Source organism: Schistocerca americana, chromosome 3 (assembly GCF_021461395.2).
Source record: "Schistocerca americana isolate TAMUIC-IGC-003095 chromosome 3, iqSchAmer2.1, whole genome shotgun sequence".
NCBI lineage: Eukaryota > Metazoa > Arthropoda > Insecta > Orthoptera > Acrididae > Schistocerca > Schistocerca americana.
This window is the reverse complement of record NC_060121.1, coordinates 603,970,813-603,994,634: the sequence shown is the minus strand read 5'-3', so window position 1 is coordinate 603,994,634 and position 23,822 is coordinate 603,970,813. Positions and strand designations below refer to the sequence as shown.

Genomic DNA, 23,822 nt, shown 5'->3' with positions numbered 1-23,822 from the left:
TCTGCTGTTAGTCTCCAACAAATGGTGTGGGATGACACAGAATATTGGAGGGAATCCCTTTCTTGTTCTTGGATAGCAGGCACAGATGAAAAAGGGTTACGATGTGCTTAGTGCACAATGCAACAATCACCCCGTGTAGTGGTTAAGCATGGTTGACTGGAACATTGATGACCAAGTATATCTGCCCTCACATTCCGCCGGCCGGAGTGGCCGTGCGGTTATAGGCGCTACAGTCTGGAGCTGAGCGACCACTACGGTCGCAGGTTCGAATGCTGCCTTGGGCATGGATGTGTGTGATGTCCTTAGGTTAGTTAGGTTTAATTAGTTCTAAGTTCTAGGCAACTGTTGACCTCAGACGTTAAGTCGCATAGTGCTCAGAGCCATTTGAACCAACCCTCACATTCCCATGCAGTATAGCATTGGGCCACTGTCACATCCAAATGCCCTACAGATCTGAATTTTGCACTATTCGACCAGATGGCCAAATGGAAACCCATAATGACGCCTCTTTTAAACTCTGTCACATTAGCTGTGTCACATTAGTATGCAGCATCTCCATGTCCTTCACAGTAATCCCACAACATTTGATGCTGTTCACACACCTTATATGCCCTACCAGACCTGGTAATAACGCTAATACGCTCTGGTGCCCATTCCACCTGTCACAGAGAATTTCATTTCTAATCACTTGTATTCCCACCTTGGTGTGTAAATGCACAAAGTTACATTGACATCTTGCTATGTTCTCTGGGTGCTTTACTTTTTCTGTCAGGCAGTGATACTTACATAAAAAGAGATGTACTGATGTTCCTACCACATATTATAAGCGAAATGGTCCTCAGTGGTGTGAAAGAAGTCAAAACTCCAAAACATATTTTAATGAAACTTTAATACCAAACTTGACACACACATAAAAACGTATACATGGTGAACCAGAACTCCATCAACAAACTTTTAGAGGCTGTTTAGGGATATCTTTAAGTATTTTTGTGTTAGTGGCCCTTGATCTCCAGCAGCTAGTTGCAGAGTTATTGCATACTGATTGGTTTCTTGCCCCAGTTAGCTTTGATCTGTACTGCACAGAAAATAGTACACAACAGTACACATGTCAACAGTATGCACTGTGTATGTGTGTGTGTGTGTGTGTACCTTATTTTCATTTGCTCACAGTACCTGCTGTTGACAATAGTAATGCCCTCTTTAACTTTTTGCCTTACCACAGCAACTGCAGCCTTATCACAGTACTGCCTCCGAGTTGTTGCAATACTCTGTGTTGTGTGTTGCTCATTTTGGTTATTGCATATTACATGCTTTGTCACCATTGTAAAGGTTTTCACAGAAACAAGGGTGATTGTGGTAATAAAACTGAATAAATCTTACTTGTATTATTACCATGTAATGAGCCACTGGAGGCCACGGGTCTCTTATACCAAAATACTCAGGAGGTATCCCAGAACTACCTCTGAAAATTTGTCAGTGGAGTCTGTTTCAACTTGTATACATAAAAGTGCATATTGTAGTCACCCATCATCAAACAGAAAGCAATTTACAGCACTCACTCACACAGACTGCATTATTAAATTGCAGACATGCAAAAGTTTGTTTGATAGGTGACACTGATTATCAAGCACATGTTTAATGGAACATTCCATGAACATTTTTTAAAAAGATGAACTTAACATAGAGAAATTATCATGGAAAATCATAAAAAGTTATCTGAGTGGGGGATGTGGAAATTATTCCAGAGTTATCAAAAATAGAAGAACACAGCAAAGATCATCTGCAACTTCTTTTTTATTGGATGTTCCAGTACTTACTTCAGTAATATCTTCTGTGATGCAGTAGTTGTCAACACCGTATTCAATTGTGAAAAAAGAGAAACTAATCTTAAACCTTTATGCTGAACCATTGATTAGGGACACTAACCATAAAGCTATGATCTCTGTACTTTAAATGTGGGAATTTCTCTCTCTTTCTCTTTTTTACTTGCAGACTTAGGTGTTGATGTATTTTGCAGTTTCACTCCTCATAGTCCCAAAGTACAACTTTCTGGATGATGTAGGAGACATCAATTAAGTATGTATTCCACAAAAGCAAACAGTAAGAACATTTTGTTAAGTAGATAATCCAACATCTCACTTATGCTTGTTCTGTGGCCTCTGAAGTTCTTACTCTTGTTTAGAGAAATGTTTCATCTGTAATGAGTTAAAATGAAACTTTCAGTGAAACTGATATGCACAGCTATGGCACGTACATTATAAAAGTAAATGCTGTAGGAAAGTTCTTGTAGAATGTAAATACTTTTGGATTAAATGCCCCTACATGGTGCTGATTGGACTAACAGTACCAATGCTGCCAAAAAATAGCATTCACACTGTTGGTGTAGTTGGCCCCATGTAGGGGCATAGGTAGGTGTGTGTGTGTGTGTGTGTGTGTGTGTGTGTGTATGTGGGGGGGGGGGGTGTACACTTTAGTTTTCTTTCTTTAGTGTGTGCCTGTCGTCAACTCAATGCTTCTGCTTTTTGGTGAATCATCTTCAATCCAAAAGTATTTACATTATAAAAGTAATCTTCATACAGACTGGCTCTCATTGCCTCAGATTCAGAATGAAGGTCTGTATTTTGAAGATGAAGCTTTTCTTTATAGTCTGAAGGAAGGAAACTTACGGTTTAACATCCCATCGACATCCAGGTTATTAGAGACGAAGCATAAGCTAAGAACGTCTCAAGGATGGAGGAGGAAATTGGCCATGCCCTTTCAAAGGAACCAATGTGGAGTGACAGGAAAATCATGGAAAACCTAAATGTGTATGGCCACAGATGTAAATCTGGACCATCATCCTGAATGCGAGTCCATTTTACTAGCAACTGCACCACCTCACTTGGTCTCAACTGTACGCTCATATACATAAGGCCAAAAATTACAACTCCACACAAATTAAAAATATCATTAAAAGACTCCCTCATTGATCAGCCCTATAATTCTAGCGTTCTGTGACTGTTCATTCTGTAGAAGTTAATTTAACTATCTAATAGAACTCCTATCTTCAAACAATGGAAAAACAATATTTGAGAAGGAAAGCTGCTACTCGCCATATAGCGGAGATGCTGAGTTGCGATAGGCACAACAAAAAGATTCACACAATTATAGCTTTTGGCCATTAAGGCCTTTGTCAGTAATAGACACACATACACACACACGCGCGCGCACACACACATACACACACACGCGCGCGCGCGCGCGCACACACACACACACACACACACTCACACACGCGCGCGCGCGCGCACACACACACACACACACAAACGCAACTTCCACATACGTCTGCAGGGGTAAGTAGTGGAAAGGAGAGAAATAAAAAGAAATTAAAAGACTGGGTGTGGTGGTGAAATGATGGCTGTGTAGTGCTGGAATGGGAACAGGGAGGGGGTTGGATGGGTGAGGACGTGACTAACGAAGGTTGAGGCCAGGAGGGTTCCGGGAACATAGGATGTATTGCACGGAAAGTTCCCACCTGTGCAATTCAGAAAAGCTGGTGTTGGAAGGAAAGATCCATATGGCACAGGCTGTGAAGCAGTCATTGAAATGAGGGATATCATGTTTGGCAGCATGTTCAGCAACAGGGTGGTCCACTTGTTTTCTGGCCACAGTTAGTCAGTGGCCATTCATGCAGATAGACAGCTTGTTTGTTGTCATGCCTACATAGAATGCAGCACAGTGGTTGCAGTTTAGCTTGTAAATCACATGACTGGTTTCACAGGTAGCCATGCCTTTGATGGGATAGGTGATGTTTTACAGGTCCTGCATCAAGGTCTATTTACAGGGGTATGAGCCATGAGGTAAGGGATTGGGAGCAGGGGTTGTGTAAGGATGGACGAGTATATTGTGTGGGCTGTAACCAAGTAAATGAAACATTGGCAGTGAAAGATAATATTATGCAAAGAGAAACAGGTACTGGTGATGGCCTAATAAGCTAATACTAGTTACCATTGAGCAAATAGCACAAAAATACAACATAATTTGTTTTCTTCTCACTTTTAATCATATTATTTCTCTACTAAGGGGTGAAGGAAGGATCCATAACCTGTACTTACCATCAGGTACCAGAAACACTGGTTTCAGAACCAGTGCATGAAAAAAGAGGAATAGAAGAGGAAAAAGGATTATTGAAGAACTGAGTAGAAAAGTCATCCAGGTACCCAGGACAATAGATACTTATACTTATTTCTAGCGACTTCTGCATGTGCTGATGAGATACCTGCATCACATTCAAAAATTACTTTCTAAAATGTCAGATTTATTTATTTTTTACAATGGCTGTGAATTCCCTGACATCAAGTGTATTAGATAAAGATTTACTACGTATGTGAAAATTTATGCCAGGACTCAAATCCGAAATTCCCGCTTACTGCGAGCGGTCGTCTTAAACGCTTCAGCTGTCCATGCACATTCCCTGACCAACCCAAACCTCCGCATGTCACGCTGTCTACATCCTTACATTGTAATCTACTAACTTCATCACCTAATGCACCTAATGCTCAACCTCCCTCTTGTAGGAATCCAAGGAATGTTGCATGCAGTATGAGATGAACTTAGTGGTGTGCAGTATAAGGATGACAGCATGACATATAAAGATCTGGGTAGGTCCAGGGAGCATGGGTAGATAGCCATAGTAGTTGAAGGGGACCGCTCTCGATAAGCAGGAAATCCAGGCACAAATTTTTGTACATCGCTGCTGTGTAGTAAATCTTTACCAGGTCAAGCAAAGTCAATTAATTAATTTCAGAGTACTTCTGTTATCTGTCTTTAATCAATAGTGAGAGAGAAAAAGTATTTCTGCTGAAAAATTAATATATTTACATCTACTTTTATCAAGCACTAGATGTGCCAGTCTAAGAGCAAGTGCATCTAAAATTGATGGCGTTCTGAGTATTCAGCAGTAGCTAAAAGATGTGAGAGTATGGATACCATACAAAAAAAGGAAAGGAAAACAACAGGGAAGTCAACTTTTGTGGGAAATTGAAGCTTAAGGCAGGATTAGAATATATATATAGGGTGTTTCTGTAAGAGAATGCAAAAATGTAATGGGACATAGAAAATGCTCCATTGAACAATTTGAGGTATGGAGGTAGAGAAGCCAGTGTAAGGAGATACGGAAGTAAATGTGTCTACTGCTCTGTGTAGCATTAGTGTTTTCCAGCTCATTTACAACTAACATGCATATAAATTTACATGTACTGTACTGTTTATTTACATTACATTCCTTATTTCCAGTGAGGAAACAAGGAGGTGAACCTGATTACTAGGAAGTCATGATGCAGGTTTTGTTTATTTGTCTATCAGATTGCTCTGTTGTATCGTATTTACATTGTCACATGACAGAACATACCATGGATCAACAACAGGCCCATTTGATTACTCAGGGGTATTCAGAGATATACCATACAATACGATGGAGCAGTACTGTTACAGTTTCGCAGAACTCACAGACATGGACCTTGTGTATGTGGAAGTAAATTGCAATGCTCTCGCTATTGAAAGGCTGTACAGAGAACGATTTCCTAACAGGCATCATCTATCATGATAAGTGTTTATTATTCTCGATTGACAAATGTGGAAGTTTAGTTCATTGGAAAGAAGAAACGAGTGATCTGGCAACATGAGGACTATTTGCACACTCGATTTTGAAGAGTATGTGCTGGAATGTGTTTCAGTGTACCCCGCTATAAGTACTCATCGTATTGCATATGAAATGGGTGCTGCACGTACTAGCATGTTGTGAGTATTCCATGAACAGCAATACATACATATCACATACAATGATTCCATGCCATGCTTATGACTTTACACCAAGGGTCACATTGTGTCAGTGGTTGCTCCAACAATGGATTGATCAGCCAGATTTCCTCCAAATCATGCTGTTTATTCACAAGCCCTCATTTGATCATGATGGTATTTTGAACAGCAGGAATAGCCATGTGTGGGATGAGGAAACCCTCAAGCTGTAGTAGAGTCACACCATCAAGTACATTTTGTTGTCAATTTCTGGGCCAGCATTGTAGGCAACAATCTCATTGGTCCATATCTTCTACCTGGTCATTTGAATGGCCACCAGTACTTGAGATTCATGCAAAGAGTTCTACCTGAGTTGTTGGAGAATGTACCCTTGACTGTTCGTGAGAGGATGTGGATACAACATGATGGTACACTGCCTCAGTTCATTGGTGGATGTCCGCAACCGTCCCAGTGCTGTATTTCCTGGTCACTGGATTGGAAGGAGAGATCCTATTCCATGGCCAGCAAGGTCACCTGACCTGAATCCCCATGATTATTTCCTATGGGGATATCTAAAATCGCTTGTGTATGAGACTGCAGTAGATATGGAGATGGAATTATTTGCCAGAATTGTAGCTGCCTGTGATGTGATTTGAAACACAGCAAGGATATTTGTCAGGGTGCGTCAGAATCTTGTTTACTGATGTCATGCTTGCATTGAGGTTGATGGCCATCAGTTTCAGCACATTTTGTAAGATTACAGTACAAATGGTCCGTTCACTGTGTCAGCGATGGTATTTGCAGTTACCTGTAACTAATGGAAATAAAAAAGTACACAGTAATGTGATTTTACTCTAATTATCTCCTTACTCTGGCTTCTCTGACCCCAGGTTCCCTACCTCAAATTGTCGAGTGGAGCATCATCTATCTCCTGTTAACACGCTGTAGAACAAATATCAATATGTATAGATAATTATCGTCAACAGTGTCTGTTCTTTCAGTCATGCATGCAAACAGCATAAATATTCTGGACAGTAAAAACTGTCAGTCTTAAAAATTATTATTTCCACAACTTGAAATGTTAACCCATCATGTTTGCTGGTGGAACTGCAGTCATACCTGATCAGACATGACTTCATCCACCGCGAAACATTGCATTTGAATCCCTTTGTTCATATTGGCAACAACATGGTCCTTTTTCCCCCAAATGACTTCAACTTTCATCTTGTTCACAACCAGCCATGCCTTTCCATATTAATGGAGGCTTGCTTTCACAAATTTGGTTGTGGAGATTTCAACATTTGTCCAATTACTTTCACATGCATGGCTGTGAGAAGCAAGTTGTTTGTAGGTGTGTATGATTGTGTATAGGTTTCTTTCTAGTCACAGCATTAAAATTTCTATAATAAGAATGTATTCTGACTGTGACCAGGGATTGAGCATTGCCTTAGCAGAAACTGAGATAAGTTTCAAGATTATAAATATTGCAAAGCTTGTTTTGGTGGCTGATTAATTTTATTAAGTTACACACGTTGTCACAGTCCACCTGTATACTAAGTGAGGTGTTGAAGTGTTGTGACATTTGGCTCATATTCAGGAGTATAGAATTGAAATGCTCACCAAGATGTTCTGATTCATATTTTGTGGTGCCCAGCCTGAGTTTGTATGAGTACCTTGTTCCCAATGATGTCAATGTTGATGGATCATTAAAGCCTAATCTTCCTCATTTTTAAGTTTCCTGTTTGGAAACTCATCTTGTCATGTAAAATAATTGCTCAGTTATTTTACTAGTAACTTTTATTGTGCTCCCATAGGCTAAAACAAAAAACAAGGGTAAATAAATACCAACAACTGTCACTATGCTCACTGCAGCAAAGTAATTTTTAAAGTCAGCAATGGATTTGCTTGCTTACTGCAGTGAAGGAAGTTAGTGATGCCTCCACCATCCTTCCTCCTTTTTTCAAAACCAGATGCTCCCGTACGTGGGGGAACTTATATTTGATTTGCCTGACAGTTCTCGTGAATACAGCTGGTGAAGGAAAAGATTACTCCTTTTCAATTTTGAAATTGACTCTTTGTGATACAGAGCACAGTAAAACAATGTGTGGGTGCACTGTGTCATCCCTGAGCCACACGTGGAACATTTTTTTAGGACTCTGTGAACAAACTCTGGTCACCATATTTGACATGACTAGTAGGCTGAGAGTTCCTAATTCTGATGCTGAGTTGTTCAAACTGCATGCATAGCTCAGGGACAACTGGTTGTGCAGGTGCTGGTAAGATTAATTCTCCAGAAACCCTCAGCTGCTCGTGGTCAACCAGTTGTGCGGGAGACCATTGTATATCCTCCCTCACTGTCATTCTTAATCCAAATGTTCAAATGTGTGTGAATTTCTAAGGTAGCAAACTGCTGAGGTCATCGGTCCCTAGATTTACACACTACTTAAACTAACTTATGCTAAGAACAACACTCACACCCATGCCCAAGGGAGGACTCGAACTTCCGGCGGGAGTGGCCATGCAGTCAGTGACATGGTGCCTCTAACCACGCGGCCACTCCGTGCGGCTTGTTCTTAATCCGATTGGGACTAGGGAACAATGATGATGAGTTGCATATTACGGCAGTTTTGAGCATGTGGTGAAACATTCTAGTGCTCTATTGCTGGCTGGACGGTAGCTTGTAGTGCGGAGATGGTTGCAGCTATATGGTAGTAAAAATTCATTGAAATGTTGACTTTCAAATTGCCGTCTGCTATCTGTAATCATGTCTCATGGAATGCCAAACCTGGAAAACCAAGGGTGCATTAGCACCCTCACAACTGATTCAGCAGATATTGTCCTGTATTGATGATCATTAACAAGTAACATTGTCCTGCAGAGCGTGGTAGCAGCCCTATGATGTCCATACGTACGTGCAAAAATCTTACAAATGATGCCAGAAAGTGAGTAGTAGGTGCAAAGACATGCCTGCCAATCTTATTAATGCTGGCATGTCAGGCATGCACGTGCCCATGTGTGATGATCTTTTTGCACTCCAGTTCACATGATTTTGGTGGAGACTAATGTAGCTGTGGCTTGGACCCCAGGATGTAGTGTAACATTAGATTTTCTGGCTTAACACATTCTGCTATTATCTTCTTTGACTGAAGAAAGATGTTTGTGGGAGTTAAAAACATATTTCAGTAGTTATTAAGTAGTGGACTGCATACTGTGCACACATTTTTTTTTACTTCTGTGCATATGTGAAGGGAAAAATGTGAGCACAGTGCATTAACAGGATGCAATGACAAGTGACTGGTTTTACTTGCAATGGAGAAGTTTGTTTACACTTTGCCATTGTGGCTTGAGGGTGCTGTGGACCTCAGATGAGAAGAGGTCTGGATGACAATGGTTTCACACCAGAGAAAAAGAAGCATGTTAAAATAATCACGGACTTAGTTAATGACTCACCAACTGTATATCATACGTTGGAGTATCATATAAAGACTAGCTACAAGCACATTGTAATAAGTGATATATTCACTCAGTGCTGTAATTAGTTATGAGAATAGTTGAATACAGAAGATTTCCTTAAATTGTGGTTACGTGACTTCATAATGAGTTCCTAGAGAATAGTAGCTCTCTTACAGCCCTTGATCCTCTGTGTATGGAGATAAAGTTTAGTGGTCAAACTAGTGGCACTGCTTATCAAGACCACAGAAACAAGAAAATACATGAAAGCAACCATCGAGATTGAATAGGGTAACTTTTATTAGAAACAGCATCAGGGTGGTAGATCCATGCATGAAGTTGTTTTCAGCAGTTCTACCACGGGAACCCTCTATTTAAACACCTCAGAGATGTGCTAAGTTAAGCAGTGCTAAGTTAAGCAGTGCATTGCTTCATGACAATACTGTTCTGCTATGTAGGGTTGCTGCTTCCTTTCCACTATGTCACACCAAATTCCATCTAGTGCCTTTGGGACTGACACACATCTGAACTGCAACACTGTTTATTGTTCTTGTATTACACAGTGCAAGAGAGGATCTTCTTGTTTCAAAGCTAGCCCTGCCCAATTATTGGAGTTTAAACTGGTGCAGTTCTGTGACAAGCAACCTGCAACCACATTGTCCCTCCTGCTATGTGATGCCCATTAGTTGTGAACTATGTGATATACTCAACCTGCCTGCACTGATGTGGTGAACTGAGATCCTGAAAAATGGCTCCTTGCAGCACATGGTCCATAAAAATTGCAAAATGCCTTCTTCATTGGATAAGTGGAAATACTTGATCACTAAGTAAATAGCAAGCAACTCATAGTCAATAACACTCCATTTTTGCTACTGTTGAGTCAGGTTCCTAAAGAAAAAAGACTGCAGCTGCCATTTTCCATCTAATTTTTGTTTGCAAAGCTGCTCGTACTTTCGTATGGCTTACATCTATCATAACAAAGGGGCATTCAATCTTGATTGTCACTGCAGCGTTGCCTGTGATAGATATTTCTTTAGGTCATGGAAAGCTGCTTCAGTCTTTGGAGTCCACAGTACTTTATGATTTCCTGTAGCATTTCTGCTGGTGAGTAACGCTGTGAGTTGGTCTTGGATGGCAGCTAGTTTAAGCAAGTGATGTTACTAACAGTTCAGCATACCTAGGAACTGCTTAGACCCTCTTGGGCAGCAGTGACAGGTCTGCCATGGAGACCAAGTATCCCAGGAATTTAACCTAACATTCTCCCACAGCAGTCTTTGCTTCATTAATAATTTTGCCATATTCTTGTAGGTGGCAGAAAATCTGTCATAGGTGTGTAACATGCTGTTCTGTTGAAGTAGAGAATACAATAATGTCATCCATATAGCAAAATACAAATGGTAATTTTCCAAGAGATTTGTAATTGTAAAGCAATAAAAAACATTGTGGACATGGTCCGCAGCTCGTGGTCTTGCGGTAGTGTTCTCGCATCCCGTGCACGGGGTCCCGGGTTCGATTCCTGGCGGGGTCAGGGATTTTTCCTGCCTCGAGATGACTGGGTGTTGTGTCGTCTTCAGGGGAAGCTTAACATTTCCATGCCGCATGTATCTTGTGTATTTTCATCTATCATTCTGTTTTGTGGTGAATTAATAGTTGTGAATGGTGATCGTGTGTCAAGCGGTAAGTGCTGTTCCATCATGATCCCAGCTTCTGGTGCTTGAATCAAAAAATCCCTTATTCGTGATGATATATTCACACTGTTTTCCTTGCTTTTGTTTTTTCAGGACATCACTGTGGGAACTTGTCCTTTATATCTCATCACATAAAATAATTCCGTAGTTATTTCACTAATAACTTTTATTGTGCTAGCATAGGATAGAACAAAAATGAGAGTAGACAACTATCAACAACTTTCACTGTACTGACTGCAGCAAAGATATTTTTGTAACCAGTGATGAGTTTGTTCACTTATTGCAGCAAACTGGATTAATAATGGTACTGCACCTATTTGATTAAGTTGAAAAATTATCTTGTCAATATCAAAACTATCTTTGTAGGATCTAATTCAGTGGCATTTGCCTATTTGTAAAACAATATTGGTTATGAAAAATATTGACTGATTTTACACAATTTTCGAAACTTGTCACTACACTTGTATTATTACGTTCAACACAATTATACTTGTCAAAAATGGACATTGGAGACATTATATGAATTAGTGAACATTGGAGATAATTACCAAATTATAATAAAAGTTTCAAATATCTATTCCATTTTTGCTTCTAACTAATGACTTTAATCAGATGTATATCCAGTTTGCTGGAGATTGGATCCAACAACAGATCTTATAAATATTAAGCATATTTGTGAAGCTCTCTAAAAAGAACGCCTCCCGTGGGTTTCTGTTAATTTGCTTGCGATCGTTACCAATTTTAAATGATTGGACGGGTGATAAATTGTTCAGTGGAAATGAACAGACCATAGATATATGTTTTACAGTGTAAGAATTTTGCAGACAGTCTGGATGAGGTACAGAGAGAAAACTGCCAAAAAGGTTATACAGACTGAACAGTGAAATGTAACAACCTGTAACTATTCCAACTGCTGTTGTTCTACTCCTGCTGAATAACTATTTTTTCCCCTTTATATTTCAGTTGTATCTGTCTGTTTGTATACACCATACATTCGAAATTGACAGGTTACTGTACGTACACAATATCTCATTATTATTTTATTCAGGTGATGGTTTTCAATCCACTGGTTACAATGATATAGTTTTGTTGAAAACCGTGTTCATTAAGAGTAACTGATAATTGAAATTATTACTGCATTGTGTATTGTTCAAAATAAGAAAGAGCTACTAAGTAGATTTGAGATTATTGATAATGCTCATTAGAAAGCCTTTATTTCATTTCTTCTGAAGACCAATTTCAGTTTTCCGAAAAGTAATTCACTTAAAAGCTATCTTCAATTAAAGGTTGGTTACATTCAAATTTACTTTTGCCGATTGAACCACTGTACTTGTTACATTCCAAGATTATATATTAACACTTTCATTGCACTAATTTTTCTGGAATGAAGACATTCTTCATAGTTCACTTAAGCTACTAATTGAGAATATGTATAAATGAACGTAATTTCAAATATGGCAGTTGCTTTTAAAATCAGTAATTCACAGCAGAGGAATACTAAATAACTTTGTAACCTTTTTTATTTTCACCAACCATATTTCAGTTAAAGCAAGTGCTTGTTGAAATTGCTCAAATAAATTTTCATGCTGCAGTTTTATGAACAAATATGTAATTTTCAAAACCCTAAAATATCCACATGCTAATATTTATATACTTTGGTCCACCAAAAAATTCTGCTGTCAACTACTGGAAAGCGTATGGTTAACATCTCTGCAGGAGTCATTCGTTTCGGTAACATTATTTAGTCTCGTATGTTGTATATGTATGAACTTTGGAAAAAGTCTAGCTTGCACCTATTCATCCACTGTACAACACTTCATGGTTACGGTCAGCTTACACTGTGGTGTTAATTTATCTCTGTCAATCACTACAATTCTTTGCAGCAATATCTGTTAGCATGAAACCATTGAATATGATTGTGCACCAACTACAGGAAAGACCGCAAAAGGGTGTATGTTAGTGTATAGAGAATCTCTGCAAGTTTTAAGTGCATCATTCAAATGTTAAATGTTGCTTTCATTTATGATATAACAAATGTTAATACTTAATTCTAACTCTTTGCACGTGTGTCCAAACGTATTATGGTTGATAACAATGACACATTCATGACTGCTCCTAGTACTTGTGAGAACTGTATGGCATTGGGTGTGCAGTCACATAATCTTTTATTTAATCCTAAAATAAAAAAGGAGCACATCAAGTTAGGGCTTGTGATAAATCTTTTTTCCATGGTATCCACCTTCCTAATTGGTAGGCCTGGACATTACCTATTTTGCCATAGTGTAGAAGAAGACAATCTCACTGAATTTCTTGTAAACCCATCAATAGTATCATCAATTGAAGCTTCTGCCTACCATCTGGTATAAATCATCATGATTTAATCACATTTAGTGAGTTCAAATACGAAAAATATATTAATGCTCTGATTTATGCCATGATATGACTGCTAGCATCACATTTTGCAACTACACTACTGGAGGAGCTATGAGTGGAAACTTGGGAAGATTATCTATTGAGTGATGTATTCTTGCTGTTATCTCTCTTGTGGCTGTCATATTCTGAAACCCTGGAGATGCTTATTAATTACTTTGTTCAAAGAGTTTGTACTTAAAAATAGCATTCTTTTATGCTAATATCAAAGACATGGCAAATAAAATCACAGTGTAGAGCCAGTCTTTTTTTATGCACACCATTGTGGATTGCATAGAAAATGAGTCAGTCTGTACTGATAGCATCTACCCCATACTGGTCATTGCAGAATGATGTATAATGTACTGCAAAACTGTATATGGTGATTTGTCCACATCCTGCGCTCGTAAATGAATCAAGGCACATGAGAATAACTTTAGTGACTCATATCTCTACCATGAGAGCAAAATAGGGAGTTCAGGATGTAAAAAATTGCTGATGTGTTAACCCGAATGGAGGTTTGTAGACGTGGTACAAAGACTAGCAAATTTTCATTGAGGACCGTAAAGCTTATCAAAGTTTGTGTCCAGTTTAGAGAATGAATGATGGATGGGGAGGAAAGACAATAGTTTTGCAACATAACTGTTGTTGAATTAAAATATAAGTGAAATATCTCATCATTTCTGGACATATAGAAAAAGGTAAATATATATTTTGCATATTTTGCAGTGTATTTTAATATATATCAGGGCGCTTGCATGGCTTATGTGAAACTGCATGTTACAATAATTTCATTTTATTTAAAAAAAATTGAAATGGGTTAAGATTAGACCTTCGTAATGCGTAGAAAACATTGCAACCCACATTTTCAGACTGACGGAAACAGCAAGGCTCCTGAAGAATGTGAGAAGTGTATTTTCATTCAACCGACGCTCTGCCACCAGGGTAAATATGGAAGTGGAACTCTCTCGTAAGTATCGGAGCTACTGATTACTGGAATTCTTGATTGTACATTATTGTTGTGATGTAATTCAGTTTTTCTTCTGATTAACTAAGAGACATTGTAACAGTTGATAACAAAGTTCCAAATAGCAGGGGAATGAAATGTCGATGCTTAACATTTGTGTGTGTGTGTATGTGTGTGTGTGTGTGTGTGTGTGTGTGTGTGTGTGTGTGTGTTATTTGTTAGTTTGCTGACATTCAAGTTGCTATATACAGCCATTTTAATCTGTGTATTGTGCCCAATCAGATCATTGTGCTGCTAATTAGATGAAGTAAAAATACGGAGGGGCTTCTATCCATTCATATATTCTCAATACTAAAAAACATAAGATGTAACACTGTAATGTACATACCTTAACTTTATTAAGATCTTCTATTGTAGTCATAATAAGAACACTGACAAAGGCTATTTACAATAGACATGCACTGCTTTTCAGTATCAGTACAGTAATTTTTTGTTCTTTGCTTAATGTATTCTTATGCAGCTGTTCACTAGTTGATGTTTTATTCACAGTTCAGCACCAATTGTATTTTTATGTATTGTTAACAAAAATATTCAAGTAACTTATTTCATCTAAGATGTAGAAATGTCACTGATAACATAGAAGCAAGTTAGTGTTGTGCAGCAAAGGTCTTAAATTCAGTCTTCACAAACCTAATATAACAACATTTTTGTGGTTACCCTCCAGTTTTAAACACACCGTAAGCCATAATTAATGCTGCGATCAAAAGTTTAAATATGATATATATTTCCTGCAAGGCAGATAGTTATCACAACACAAATAATCTGATTTGTTTTCTGTTCTGTGTAGAGCATTTGTTTTGGTGGGAGATGATACTTTTCATAGGATTCCTCCCTAGGCTTGTTATTAAATTACTTAGTGTGATGTAGAAAATCAATTTAAAATGTTACTCCAGAACTCTAATGTTCCTCCATTGGTAACAAATTGTGATTTAAATGTTCACATAGGCATACAGAAATTTGATAGTAACCTGTGACATGTCTGTTTGTCACAATTCTTTCCTTAGATCCTGTACACTCTCTTGCTGAGAGAGAGAGAAGGGGAAGGGTTTTTTACTCATTCATGTGCATCGTACCTCACTAAAGGCAATCTGAGTCCAGGTAGTCACAGTTCAGCATGCCCTTTCACAACTCTGCTTCAAGAAAAAGAAATTGTGAGCATGTTTACTGTAAACAGGGCTTGTATATATTTAATACTGGTTGGTCAGAACCTATATTCTACACCATAAGTTGATTGAAACACAGTTTGACCCAGATATGAAGCAGCAGCAATTAATCTGGATCTTACACTCATTCAACAAAAATGAAACAGGCAACAGGTCTGGCACAAAGATTAGTGTGCAGTTTCTTCTCTGTGTTAGCAAACTATCTTACTCACATTTCAAGTTAGGGCAGTAACTGGAGATTATTGTGTTGAAGTGCAATTTTCAGGGTCCTTCAAAAATGACCAGGAAAAGGAACCAAAGGTTGCACTGCAAAGTGTTTTGTTCACAACATTACCAAACTTAGGTCAATCACCACACTCATTTTGTGAGCTAGAATGTCCCAAATTCACACACTTCCACATCCAGTTTACAGGCCAAATCTCTCTCCTGTAAATTATTTCTGTTTGAAAAGCGCACAATATCATTGATGGGCATTGTTTCACTTCCCAGAGTGACTGTTTCTGCCTATGAAATACTCTTGGTAAAACCTTTCTGAGGAGACATGCATTGGAGTGGTTAAAAAAGAAAAAAAAGAAAAAAGAAAAAAACGAAAGAAAGTGACTTGAGGTGACGTAGCAATGCATACAACTTGAACCAAGATACTTTGAGGAGATCCACGGGTTATTTTTCAAGAAAGGAAGGATTCACTTTAGTTTACCCAACCTTTCAAAGTGACATAATTTTCAAATGACTCCAATAATTTCTTTGGGAATACATTTCTGTCTCAATTTCCATCTCCAACAACCCCCCCCCCCCCTTTTTGCAGTGAAAGTTATTTTATTTTTATGCTAGTTAATCGCTTATTACCTCACAGACTTCAAGCTTAAATGTTATTGACTGCTGACAGATTGCTGATGAAAATGTTTATAGGTGTTATGCTGCAACTTCCATTCATTGAATCTCTGTTGATTTGACAAACATGTAGCATTCAAGTATATAACTTTTTTAGATGATTGTGAGCAAGAGAAGGTATTGATTGGCAACTTCTAATTTCATTTTTCAGTTGCAAGCTATTAACATAAGACAGTGCTAGTGCATTACAGCGCAAGGAAGTATGTATTACATTTTCATTCTTAGTGCTGCACAGAATGTGCTATGTTAATTAGCAGTCTAGCAGAAAAAGTATTGCTTAAAACATTCAACTTTATAATTTTTTTTTTACCTACAGGAAAAGTTGTTGTTGTAGTTGTTGTTGTTGTTGTTGTTGTTGTGGTCTTCAGTCCTGAGACTGGTTTGATGCAGCTCTCCATGCTACTCTATCCTGTGCAAGCTTCTTCATCTCCCAGTACCTACTGCAGCCTACGTCCTTCTGAATCTGCTTAGTGTATTCATCTCTTGGTCTCCCTCTACGATTTTTACCCTCCATGCTGCCCTCCAATACTAAATTGGTGATCCCTCGATGTCTCAGAACATGTCCTACCAACCGATCCCTTCTTATAGTCAAGTTGTGCCACAATCTCCTCTTCTCCCCAATTCCATTCAATACCTCCTCATTAGTTATGTGATCTACCCATCTAATCTTCAGCATTCTTCTGTAGCACCACATTTCAAAAGCTTCTATTCTCTTTTTGTCTAAACTATTTGTCATCCACGTTTCACTTCCATACATGGCTACACTCCATACAAATACTTTCAGAAACGACTTCCTGACATTTAAATCTATACTCGATGTTAACAAATTTTTCTTCTTCAGAAACGCTTTCCTTGCCATTGCCAGTCTACATTTTATATCCTCTCTACTTCGACCATGATCATTTATTTTGCTCCCCAAATAGCAAAACTCCTTTACTACGTTAAGTGTCTCATTTCCTAATCTAATTCCCTCAGCATCACCCGACTTAATTCGACTACATTCCATTATCCTCGTTTTGCTTTTGTTGGTGTTCATCTTATATCCTCCTTTCAAGACACTGTCCATTCCGTTCAACTGCTCTTCCAAGTCCTTTGCTGTCTCTGACAGAATTACAATTTCATCGGCGAACCTCAAAGTTTTTATTTCTTCTCCATGGATTTTAACCTACTCCGAATTTTTCTTTTGTTTCCTTCACTGCTTGTTCAATATACAGATTGAATAACATCGGGGATAGGCTATAACCCTGTCTCACTCCCTTCCCAACCACTGCTTCCCTTTCATACCCCTTGACTCTAATAACTGCCATCTGCTTTCTGTACAAATGGCAAATAGCCTTTCGCTCCCTGTATTTTACCCATGCCACCTTCAGAATTTGAAAGAGAGTATTCCAATCAACATTGTCAAAAGTTTTCTCTAAGTCTACAAATGCTAGAAACATAGGTTTGCCTTTCCTTAATCTTTCTTCTATAGGGTCAGTATTGCCTCACGTGTTCCAACATTTCTACGGAATCCAAACTGATCTTCCGCGAGGTCGGCTTCTATCAGTTTTTCCATTCGTCTGTAAAGAATTCATGTTAGTATTTTGCAGCTTTGACTTATTAAACTGATAGTTCGGTAATTTTCACATCTGTCAACACCTGCTTTCTTTGGGATTGGAAAAGTTATTGTGCTGTATTTTGCAGCAATTGGTGCAGCCTGAAGAAAATTTTCAATGTGAAAAAAAGATCAGTATTTGAGTAAACTTTAAACTGTAGATTGATTGGGGGCCATATTTAAAGAGAATTCATGGAATCTTACTTTCAAACATAAATTTTAATTTCCTAAAAAAATACTGATGTTTTTCCATGTTCACATGTTCAAAGCACTTGCAGCTGCATATGATTACAGAATTTCACTACTTGATGCTTGTTGAATGGAAGCTAAGAACAGTGTTTATTTGGGCATCAAGCAATCATGCAGACTGCATGTTATTTTTTACAGTATATTTCCAAAAACATAAAATGATTACTGCACATGAAGCACATAATCTAAAAGGTCAGAAAATTAATTTTGCAAAGAAGTTATCACTTTCTGTAAAAATAAATGCTGCTGGCATCTAAGTAAATACAGTGTTCATTTGTCCTTGCTGGTTGAGGACAATTTACACTGTACCTTCCCTGCTTACAAATTTATTTTTCTAGTGGATTTGATGCAATAATTCTTCTGCTTATACAAATCCTGAACAAATGATCAGCCATCTCAAGTTGCACATCACTACAAAATGACTGAAATATTCTGCATTGCCTTCTCATATTTTTATTAAAATTAGGGAAAAACTAGCATAACAAATATTTCTTATTATTGCAAGCAATAACTTTTATTGAGTTGCTGTATGGAAAGCAAGTGAACCACTTTCTGGAATGAAACAGGGAACCAATAATTAGCTAGACACTATGTGGCATCCATCATAAATTTTGTTTGCATAAAAATAATGACAAGCTCATGATGCTAAAATCATAAATAACAACTGGCTTTTCCTGCATACTTTTGCATAAAATAGAGCAGACAAGAAAATTTTTGATCATGGAAGTACACAACATCTGCATAAAAATGTAGAAGCAGTCTTCAAACAAAAAGGAACTGTAGTTGTTATTGCAGAACGAAGTCATAGTGTGATGGTAATAAATATATAACTTTGCGTGTGAAATTCATTGTTGAACTATGAACTCAGATATTATGATTTGCAAGTTTACATTTGAAAGATTTAAAGAAGCAAAAACAAGAAAGAAAAATTGGTATTTGAGTTTCAAAAAGTGTTATAGATTTAAAAGATAATACTTGATTACAAAGATAATATGTAACAGAAAATACACATGTGGTGGGAAAAGTTATCATCAGGAGTACATATTATCATTACATTTCTCCATAAGCATTAAGACAAATGACAATAACAAGTCATTGTGACAGCAGATCAAAAGACTAGAATGAAAACGCTGTCTCGGAAGTGATGAATTACATAACATAAAACAAATAAACTGAATGAGCTGTGAATGTATAGTTCCTGTCACACATGCAACACCCAAAAAATTTCCGTGTTGTGTCAAATAATACTGCATAGCTCTTTTTCATGAGGCTTTTGTATAGTCTTTGTTGTAGCCTTGTTACTCCTCAAGGAAGAAGCAAAACAGCACAGGTAATTTACATCAAGAGTGTTCATGGGCAGATTCTGAATCACTTGCAACATTTCTGTGCATTATGAAAAGAAAATCACTTGATGACAGTGAAGCAAAAAATAAAGAATCAAAATGTAAATGTTGTAGAAAAATTCTTGCAGAATGTAAATACTTTTGGATTAAGGGAGACCACTCACCAAATCACTAAGTTGTCAATAAGCTCACACGAGAAGAAAGAAAACTTGCTTGCTTTTGGAGTAATCCTTTTTACATATAGAATGGTTAAATGATGTAAAGTCTAGGATGGAATTACAACACTATGAAAAGGATAGACTGTTACTTACCACGTAGAAAATACATTGAGTCAGTGAAAGGCACAATGAAAAAGATTGCTAAACATTTAAGCTTTCAGACAAAAAAGTCCTCCTTCCAAAATATAAAAGAAAAGCACAACTCTCACACATACTTGGTCATGGTCTTAAGGCACTCAGAGACAATGGCCATGTGTGCATGAGTGTCATGTTTGTTTGAAAGTATTTTCAATTTCTGAAGGAGGATGTTTTTGTCTGAAAGTTTAAATGTTTAGTAGTCTTTTTCATTGTGCCTGTCTGCCTCACATCATCTCCTATGTGTTGAGTAGCAGTCTATCCTTACCAATTGTTGTTTTTTCAAGTGGTTGTATTCACATAGAAATATGGGGTAAATCAGAACAAAAATAGTTTAGAAATACGAAATTTCTTCTGACTATGTGATGTATCAGTAAAGAATAGTTTCTCTATGTTTAGTATTTTAGAATTTTTTATTCTTTATACAACATACTTTAAAAATGAATGTTACATTGAAAATTTATAAGAAGATATTGTCACATAGTTCACTGGTAATAAATTCAGTTCTTTTGTTGGCAGATGGCTTTGCATTTTCTCAAGAAGAAGGTGGTGCTGTCACACAATCAGAAGTTATTCGTGCTTACAACACCAACTTACCAAAACCAGGTGGCATGTAAAATATAAGACATTTTTATTACAATCCTGCGTGTGCAAATGGGATGACATTTGGACTAGTTACTGCAGGGTTTAATTTGCAAACTATTGCAGCTATTGTATTCTGTGAATGCTGGTATTAGTATGCATCAGAGATTTCACAAATGGTGTTTGTGGTGTATGTCTGTGCGTTTGCTGTACAGTCAATTTCATATTATGTAAAGTACATTTTTAGTTTTTATTTTCAAACCAGTTCAGTGTTTCATACTGAATGGATCTCAGTTGAAGAAAGGAAACAGGGTACATTATGCTTTACGTAACTGATCTGGAAACATTATATTTCTTTATTATGAGTATATTCAACAAAATTAATTAAGTCTTAAGTGAGTACTTACTGTAGATACCAACAGTATTCAGCTTTCAAATAACTAAATCATCAGTGGTAAGTGCATCACTGTTCAGATAAAGTATAAATCTGACAATGAGGTCACTATTTCTAACTGTGACACTATTTTCACATTGAGTGTTCTTCCTTCCATCATCAGTACCTCCAGTTCTACTGTTCCTTCTGAAAAACGTATTTTGATAGAAAATGGTGTTGCTAAAGTCGATATCTGCTTGTCAGATACATTACTAATGTTGTAAGTTGTCACTATTTCATTTTCTATTAATAATTTAACCCAGAGAGTCCTAGCATGTGTGGGGATTTTTTTTAATAGTCATTTTTAATAGCCACCTTCTTTTTTATAATACATGGGCATACATTTTTGTTACTACGTTTTGACATCAAAAACCATCAGTTCAGTGTGATTTAGAATAAGTTGTAGACTTTGCCTCATTCAGTTGTGTTAAATTATGTGTAACCAGTATAAACCTTTAAACAGAGACTGAGTTGAAGTTATAAATATTAACTCACTGGTGAATAACAGTGAAAGCACCATATACTCATTTTCCAGCAATAGTCAGTCAGAAACAGTGTTATCAACCTGTTTCACTCACAACATTATAGAAATTCAAACTATAATGAGAGTAAATTTTAAAACAAACTAAGGTTATCCAAACATTCTTTCTTCCTAGTACTCGGAATCAGGAGTTTGTTTCTATTGGTTTCATCCAGTATTGTAAGAGTAAGAATTTATGCTGTTTATAATACATATTAACTGTGCATACAGAGGTGTAATGGTTCTTATGTGCTTGTATCAGCCCTTGTATTTTATATATTCAGGTGTTTTTAAAGTGTTGTGCCAGATACAAAGTTACTGACAACAAAAATTGAAAGAAAGACGTTTCCCCTCCCCCCTCTCTGCTACAAATGCAGTTTTATTGTTATTTGAAACCGTGTTACTAATCAAGAATCAGTAACGTGTGAGTGAATGTGCCAGCACGTCCGTCGTGAATGTGGTAAATAAATTCAAAGAAAAATTTTGTTAACTATACTATATATGAATGCATTCTGAATGTTAATATTTTCACTTTCATAAATTATATTTAAAATAAAAAGTAAATTTTGCTATTTTAAGTGTTTGTGTTGCAGAGTATATGCAATAATATCCAAGTAACTAATAAGCCTGTCATGACATATTGCCCATAACGAGTATGTTGTTCACTTCTTGTTTTTTATCTGTGAAAGTCATCATTATAAATCTATGAGTGTAACACTGCACTGTGCAAACACAATGTACATTTCAATGGAGCTACACAATTTTATTGGTAATATCATTTTGCAATTGAAACGAAGAATCATCCCAGATATACCTGTAATGGTAAGTGGTACACAAGGACAATTCACAGTTTCAAATTTTATCGTACTTTCCTTAGCAGAACAGAGTGCTGTTATACCACGTCAAAAGCAATAACAAATTTATATAGCTCATCTTACTACCCAGCACCCCACTTTGAAAAAAAAAATCTTCCATGTTGAAAACTTTGCTTCATTACAGAGACATCAAAATAACATCTGCTTCCACATAATGTGTTATTAAGTATTATAGTGTTTTCAAAATTTTATAACCATGTCTGTCTTGCAGTAACAGTGAGTGATGTAGCAATGAAGTTTTATGATGCAGCCAACTGTTGTTAACTTCCTCCATTGATACTGTCACAGAGATCTGTCGACATCCGTCATAAGAGATATATGCACATACCATGGATAAAACCCCAAGGTGAACACAAAAATGGCAAGCTCTATTTACATTGAAGATGGCTTTATAGGTCTAGACCAGAATATTATTTTTTGTTGTTGCTGTTGTCTTTATGAAGCTCTCCCCACTATTCTATCTTGTTCAAGTCTCTTCATTGCTGCATAACAACTCCACCTTACATCCATCTGACCTGTTTAGTGTACTAAAGCTTTGGTCTACTTCTACTATTTTTACCCCTTAACACTTCGCTCTATTACCAAATTAACTCTCCCATGATGCCTCAGAATGTGTCAACTGGCCCCTTTTTTTAGTCAAATTTTGCCATAATGTTTTGTTTTCTCCTCAGTTTGATTCAGTACCTCTTTGTTAGATGTCCAATCTACCCATCTAATCTTCAGCATCCTTCTGTAACATCACTTTTCAAACGCTTCGGTTCTCTGCTTGTTTGTACTGAATATCATTCACTACTCTATAAGACTACATCGTAGACAAATAATTTCGGAAAAGATTTCGTAACACTTAAATGCATATTAGAATAGCAGCCTGCTTTGGCATCACACAGATATAGTAAACAACACACAACTTGCCTTGCATAGTGTTAATAAATTTTGCACATAAACCTTCATCGTAAATCAGTCTATTATTGATGAAAACAGTGTCAGTATCCTGAGATACATACAGGCAGAAAAAACATGCTGGAGAACTATAATTCATCATAGTTCAGCCAATATTCAGTGGAGCATTTATAAATTGTGTGCACAAATCTTTCTCATGAATCAGTTATCAATTAGTGAAAACCATATCAAAATCCCTAAGGTAGTTCCTGAAACTAGCTGTCACATACAGACAGAAAAACACAGTGGGGTTCTTTAAATTGTATATATGTACCATTGTTACAAATTTCTATTTTTCAGAAAAACTTTACTTGCTCTTTCAAGTCTGCATTTCATGTCCTCGTCTACTACTTTCAGTGCCTGAACTTCTAATCCCATCTCTCACTATCTCCTGATTTAATTTGACTACATTTTAGTATCTGTTTTTTACTTTTGTTGATGTTCATTTTGTAACCTATTTTCATGACACCATCAGTTCCTTTTAACTGATCTTTCAAGTCCTTTGTTAAGTCTGACAGAATTACATTG

The 23,822-nt window shown here is 37.1% G+C and overlaps 1 protein-coding gene across 7 annotated transcripts in view; it reads left to right on the top strand.

Moving 5' to 3' along the window:
• Positions 1-22,058, top strand: part of LOC124606775 (probable phospholipid-transporting ATPase IA) — a 642,579-nt gene extending 620,521 nt beyond the window's left edge. For 3 of the 7 annotated variants that reach the window (XM_047138832.1, XM_047138833.1, XM_047138831.1), the window contains 2 exons: positions 14,198-14,295; positions 20,465-22,058. In XM_047138832.1, coding sequence (XP_046994788.1) covers positions 14,198-14,295; positions 20,465-20,562 — 196 coding nt within the window. In that variant the 3' untranslated portion in view covers positions 20,563-22,058. Of the gene's footprint in view, positions 1-1,992; positions 2,077-14,197; positions 14,296-20,464 lie in introns of those variants that run through there. The other 4 variants (XR_006978725.1, XR_006978722.1, XR_006978723.1 and 1 more) reach the window with 3 other exon arrangements.
• Positions 22,059-23,822: the final 1,764 nt, after the last annotated feature.